The sequence below is a fragment of the Apaloderma vittatum genome, unplaced genomic scaffold (genome assembly GCF_000703405.1).
Source record: "Apaloderma vittatum isolate BGI_N311 unplaced genomic scaffold, ASM70340v1 scaffold4583, whole genome shotgun sequence".
NCBI classification, from domain to species: Eukaryota; Metazoa; Chordata; class Aves; order Trogoniformes; family Trogonidae; genus Apaloderma; species Apaloderma vittatum.
In genome coordinates this window covers 15838-22663 of record NW_009707379.1, presented here as the reverse complement: position 1 = coordinate 22663, position 6826 = coordinate 15838, and the positions used below count along the sequence as shown (strand labels likewise).

The 6826-nt window shown below is 43.9% G+C and overlaps 1 protein-coding gene across 1 annotated transcript; it reads left to right on the top strand.

The window, feature by feature from the left end:
* The first annotated feature begins 6095 nt into the window (after positions 1-6095).
* Positions 6096-6602, top strand: GREM2 (gremlin 2, DAN family BMP antagonist). The gene has a single exon (XM_009866161.1). The coding sequence runs from the start codon at positions 6096-6098 to the stop codon at positions 6600-6602; it is 507 nt and encodes a 168-aa protein (XP_009864463.1).
* The last annotated feature ends 224 nt before the right edge of the window (positions 6603-6826 follow it).

The window sequence follows — 6826 nt, the reverse complement described above, 5'->3', positions numbered from 1 at the left end:
TTCAGCCAGCTTTATTTTAGCATAGACTGTCCCAAAATGGTTTTGTCTATGATGTACTCTATTTTTGTAATATTTTAAATTCAGTGTCTTCAGGAACTGTCTTGACAGTTAGAACTTCTAAGTTCTGGCATTATGGGGGAAATGCCATCCTCTCCTGTGGAGTGTGGGCTGCCATCAGTGAAACCCAACCCCACTTTCACCTTTCAAAACCAGAACAAGAGCCTGGAGAGTACCATACGCTTCCCATGGTGTCCACCCTGCAGGCAGACCTTCCCTGTTTACTTCATAGTTTCACAGTGTTCCCCATAGGCATGCTTGGGCCTCTCCAGGGCAGAGATGTTGGCGTGAGGGAGAGACAAGGATGGATTTGCTTGATGGGAGGGAGAGAGAAGGATGGAAAGGAGAACAATCTCCATCCAAGGCAGTCAGCGGGGAGTACAAGGAGTTTATTGAGTCTGAAGGAAATGTTTTCTCCCTCTACCACCTACTGCTAGGGCTGTGATGCAATGAAATAGCTTTCTCTCAAATCACTATAGAAGGTTCTTCGAGGGCAGGAATGGAAAAACTTGTGCTTGTAGTGGCATTAATTATTGTTTTTTAAACAATTAGTCCCTTTGGTGTTGCGTGCAGTGGTTTTAAAAAGTGATGCTTTGTATTCCTACTACATGGTAACTCCTCTGCTAAAATGCGATGATTTTGTATCTGAATAACACATTCTAGCTGCAGTACTGGGTAGTCTGAGGTTTTTTTGAACGTTTGATTGTCCCCCATCCCCTCCTCCTACATGGTTTGTTGTTGTGGCTGACCTCAATCTTGGCAATTTAATCATGAGAATCTATTAATGATGGAATGATTTACTAAGAGGCCCATGGCTCTGCAAAAAGAAAGATATAGTACAGTTCAGTTATTGCTGACATTGTTGAGAAACAGGAGCAATAGTTTCCAAAGGGTACTTAAAAGGGAGAAGTTAGCACCAAATGCCTCCCTGGCACAAAGATGCCTGATTTGTATAATCCCTATTTGAACATTATACCATTAGAATCATGCCTAACCATTAATAAATTAAATAAATAGCATTTTTGGCTTCCTGGTAGAGAATCTGCTATTTCCTGGCTTCTTGCATCTGCTGCTAAAGCCAAGTTTTAGTTCTTTGAAAAGTTATTGCCTGGCTTGTCTTCAAGGAACACTTCTTGTGTCCCATCTTAGATGCTGAGAACTGACCATGTACACAGTGTTCTTACATTAATATATGTGCGACTGGTTTATACAGACTCTGTTTGTCACTAGGTCTAATATGGAAGTAAGCGAGGAGTGGAAAATTTTTTGGTAACGGGGATTCCCTCGGTGAGCTGAATAGCTGATCCCAAAGGAGACCTCTTGTGTTTCTGAAGTCTGCAGAGTGGAAACTGTCAGAGTGATGCAAGTGGTCCAATGTGACTGTGTACGTACTGTGCCACACAGAACCATACCTTATTTAAGCTAGCCTGTAATTACTGCCTTTTGCTGGTGGTTGAAGAGAAACTATTTTCATAGCCAAACTCTTCAGTTGTTATTTAAATTGAAAATTTTCAAAGAAGTAAAGTATCACTGAATTTATCATCGTCCCACTGATGCGCTCTTGTGGTGCTTTTGATGGCTATAGGAGAGTTTCATAGGAGTAAATCTTCCACGTGTATTTAAAGGCCAAATCTATCCTGTGACTAAGCTAGACTGGTGGACAGGTTTTGCAGATATATCTTTTTCTTTTAAACTATTGGCTGTGGCTTTATTTTTTTCTGAAAACCCTTCCAGGAAGGCTTGGTGGAGAGGAGATGATTATGTGACATATCTGTACCAGTGAGATGGATGCTTCCAGGAATGCTGATAATGCCGAGTGCTTTGTAGATGTTGCATGTTAAACAAACAAATGGGTCTGGCACCTGCTGATTTCTTGAGTGGCTAAAGTAAAATATCACAGCACATCCCTCTCTCTTTCTGTCCACCTGCAGCCCTGGCGCAGGCTGATCTACAAAACTGGAATTTCTAGCCAGAAGCTGCATCCTGAGCCTAGAAACTGCAACCACACCTTTGAAAACCAGAGGAAACGGTGGATGCAGCTCAGCACAGATGGGTGCTGCTATTATCTCCTGCCCTGCCTTTCAGGCAATAGCACCTGCTTCTCCAAAAACGATGCACTTGAATTCTAAGGTCAAATCCAGTACCCTGATTCCCAGAGAAGTGTCCTAACCACAAAACTATAGGCTATTTTGGGGGTTATACTGGTGCCTGTCCTGCTCCGAAGTTGGATTGCTTTCAAGAATGCATGAGTTATAGGGCCAGAAGGTCGGTATGCAAGAGGGAGCCTGCCTTGGTAGATATTTTATGTTACACAGTAATTGGATACAAACAAGAAATAAAGCTGAGGGCCGACACAGTGATCCTGGGTCTTCACCTCCTAGCTGAGTGTCCTGACCTCTCTGAATTACAGGGCTGGATCCTGGCATTCTTGCCTGCGTGGCCAAGGATATTTTACACTCCTGGGTACCCTGATAGCCCAGCTCCAGCATGATGGGTTTGATGAGTTAATGAAGTCATGCTTGATGTTGATTTCCTTATCTCAAAGAGATAAAAACTTAGCATGTGAAATGTAAATGCAGATAGGCCTTGTTTGGTGTCCCGGCTAAGGTTAAGTTATTTTCTGCACCAGCTCACGCACTGGAAAAAAGGCGTGGGGGGAACTGGCAGCAGCTGGTAACAACATTCGAAGAAGCTGAAAACTGTCACCCGGGAGCTTCCACTGGCTCTACCATGGGCACACCCCAAGTGTCACAGGAGCGGTGGGCCCAGGCTGGCCTTTGTGTGAGTCTTAGAGGTGTTGGTCTCTTGAGGCAGTTCTCACTTGCCTGGTCTCAGCCACATGCTCTTCTTTTCTGTGACATCTAAGTAGGACAGAACTGCCTTGCTCTTGGCAGAAACCAGTTTCTTCTCCGGTACGTTTTGTGTTTCTTCTCATCCCGCTTTGTCTGCAGACAGACAGTATTCACCATCCTGCTTTGTGTTCAGACTGAGTTTACCAAAATGCTCTGTTTCTCTGAGAATACTGAGCTTTCTCTTCTCCTTGCATGTGAGCACTGAAAACATATGTAGTCCTTGGCATGTTGCTGGCACCAGGTGACCTTGTTTGCACCCTTACTTGCTTGAATAGGGGGTTTGTGTGCCAGGGCTTAGAAAGGGGTGATTTGCAGGCTACTAAGGGGCAACCCTGTGATTAGAAATTCCACGACCTGACAGGATACACATTTGACCTGCTAGTGTAAAATAGATTATTATTCTGTTATGTAAACATTCTAAGGTTCAGGTTTGATAAGGATCAATGACAGAAACAGGTGGTATGTTCCTACCGGTCTGTAGAAGTACTTGCTAACAGGTACTACAGCATTTGGTTTATAACCTTACAATAGTGGCTTTGATTAATAATGCTTTGTTAGCTATAAACGTAGACTAACTAAATAAATCCGACTTACTCTGTTGAATGGCTCTCCATGCCTGCATAAAACTACCTCAGTAATTAGAACTATAATATTTCTCTCTATATAAGTTAGCTCTCTGACAGCTTTCTTGAATTCCTACATAGGATTTCTACTTGACCCCATCCTCGACACAGAAGGGAAGAAATGGTTTCAACTTGCATTTTTTGTGATGAGAAAGGCTGGGTGTAGTTAAGACAAGGCTTCCTGAAGTAAAGAAGAAGGGGTGTGTGCATGTCTCCTTCTGATGTGTCTCTGGATCTATACTGTCCTTCTTCCTGTCAGGATCAGAGAAATGAAACTGGACGGGCAATGTCCCTGCTGAAAAGGGAGAAGGAGAGTTATCACAATTTCTTTGTGGGCTTGCCTTTCAAGAGAAGAGTAGAAGAGTATGCTTGAGGAATGTTGGCATAAGTGCATCTTGTGGAGAGCTCACCTCTCTTTTTCTAGATGTAGGCTTGTAAATCCTGGTGGTTTTTTTTTTACCTTTCTTCATAAAACACAAAGCAGTGGGGATCAGTTGTTGTATCCACCACTGAAATGTAGCCATCAGTGCTGAATAACATGAAAACAGTTTGAAAGGGAGCGTGGAACACTATATTCAACTGAAACTAATTACCTGATTAGATTTTGGCCTGGCTTAGTAGGTTGACATCCAATGGTCTTGGCGATGATACCTGTGAGCAGAGCCAAATCTAGTCTTGCTTCATTTAAAGACTCTGGACAAAACATCTGGACTTGTGTGTTGAATGCTAAGCAGTGTGAAAATAGGCCACTGATTTAAAGTACCCATTGCTATAATGAGTGTCAGTGGGCATGGTTGCAGATGAATGAGCTTATTTGAATTTTAGAAATACTGGTTTATGTTTAAAGATAGTTCTGTTCCAAGCACACAATCTGGTGAAATTTAACTGCATCAGAACATCTTCTGTTCTCAGCCTTAGGATTACCACTTTCCTTCAGCACTTCAGACTTATCGCCTTAGAATTTCAGTCAGTCTGACACGGAAAACTCGTAAACTTACTTAGAAGATCACTTAAAGGGAAGTTATCTCACCTAGTCTACTACAGGAGTTGCTTCTCTTTATCTCTGTAGAGGTTAAATACATCATGTCTGCTTTGTTAGGTGAGAAGTACTCGTTACTGCTGTTGTCATCTTCTCTTGCATCTTTGCCACAAATATGTTTTTGATCTGTTGATGGAAAACGGTGTGGTTTTGTGCTAGGAGTACCTATGCAACATCTCAAGTGTCTATAGTAGTAGACTTACCTATATTTACTGATGTGATGGCATTTTTTTTGGTCTTGGCGTCACCCTAAAGGGAAAAGAAGTTTTATCACTTGGAAAGATTTTGAAGCTTTACTGGGAAAAGAGAGATGAGTCTTTTTTCTGCATGCTATTATAAGAATAAAGTCCACTAAGAACAAAGGTGAGCAGAGCACTTCGAGAAAGATTTGAATCGTCTTTGCCTCTGAACAGGAAGCTTCTGGGCTGCACTCACTTCTGGCACCCTAGAGACCCTCTGTTCTCCCTTGCCAGGGAGAATGACATGAAATGAACTGTCAAATGAGTTGTGCCAGTTTACTGGTGAGCATTGACTTTATGAGGAAATTTAGTACGTCTGTTCTGATATCCTGGAAGCACATTGAGACACATTACTAAAATGAATTGGACAAGTGGTTGATGAAAATCCAAGAGCTGGTAAGAGATGCTCCACAGAACAAGAAATCCTAATAGACAACCACAGGAAAGAATACTTTTGCCAACTGGCTGACTATTTTAACTTAGCAACTGGCTTATGCTCTACTCTGTTCCATAACATGGAAAATAAATATTGAATTCTCTCCTGTTTACAAACCTTCTTAAAGCATTTGCCTAAGAGGCATTGCAGTAATGAAGTCCTCAAAGTTGTGTTTAAGCATTTCCTCTCACTGCAAGAATAAATCCATCAAGTTTTCGGCCTCCCACAAAGACAACAAACTCAAGCCTGTAAGTGCCATAAAAGCCTCAAGAAACTTCAGAAGCAATTTAAAATAATAGAAGTGCACTTTTGGACACCTCTCGCTACTTCTGTGTGGAACGAGGCTGGGGAGGGACTCAGGGGCTGGAGAGACAGGCGGGAGGGAGTTCACCTTGTTTAACCTGGTATTCCCTTCCTCTCACCCCTGCTGTCCCCAAATCAGCTGTCACCGTATTGGCAGGAGTCTCCTGAGTCCTCACTAGCCAGGAGTTTGCCTGGCTGTTTGGCCCAGGATTTCACATAAAAGGAAGGAACCTTGCTGGCTGAAGCTTCTGTAAAATCATTGCTTCAGCGATCAAAGCAGTGATCACTGTGGGGGAAAAATGAGTAGTCACAGAACTTGAGGAGGGGTGGGGGCCAGAGGAGTGATGTGGCTTTTCACAGGGCCTGTGCTCTTCATGGTAAAGAATCACTCTAGAGTAGAGCTCATCTCCTGGGAAAAGTGGTGGGATTACAAAGGCGGTTAAGATCTCCACTTCTTCTAAACGCATGCATGAACTTCAGTGCCATTACAGTTTTGCGGTTTGAAAGTGTGTCTCTCCTAACAGCTCCTTGTATTGCCATTGCAGGATGATTTGGAAAGTCGCCTTGTCCCTTTTTCTGATGGCAGTGCTGGTTCGAGTAACAGACAGCAGGAAGAACCGTCCTGCTGGAGCCATTCCCTCCCCGTACAAAGACAGCAGCAGCAACCACTCGGAGCGGAGGCAGCAGCTGAATAAGGAGGTGCTGGCCTCCAGCCAGGAGGCCCTCGTGGTCACCGAGAGGAAGTACCTCAAGAGCGACTGGTGCAAGACGCAGCCCCTGCGGCAGACTGTCAGCGAGGAGGGCTGCGTAAGCCGCACCATCATCAACCGCTTCTGCTATGGGCAATGCAACTCCTTCTACATACCCCGGCATGTGAAAAAGGAGGAGGAGTCCTTCCAGTCCTGTGCTTTCTGCAAGCCACACAAGGTCACCTCCTCGACCGTGCAGCTGGAGTGCCCCGAGCTGGACCCACCTTTCCGACTCAAGAAAATTCAGAAGGTCAAGCAGTGCCGGTGCATGTCTGTGAATCTTAACAACTCAGGCAAACTGTGAGAGCAGGCGTGTAGCTACTGCTGGGTGATCAGATTTACTGCTGCCGCTCCTCTCCCACTGAGCAAACTGTCCATTTTGTTGGTTTGTTTCTTCTTTTGTTCTGTGTTTTGTTGTCTTTCAGGAGGCATCTCTCCAGCAAGGAAAGGCTCCTTGTCCCTTGCCTACTGGAATAACGCTTTTTAGTGGGCTGTGTTAGTCACGTCTCCATAAAGTTTCATTGCATT

Excerpts from the sequence above, each read along its gene's own strand:
- GREM2 (XM_009866161.1), top strand. The coding sequence starts at position 6,096 with ATGATTTGGAAAGTCGCCTTGTCCCTTTTTCTGATGGCAGTGCTGGTT.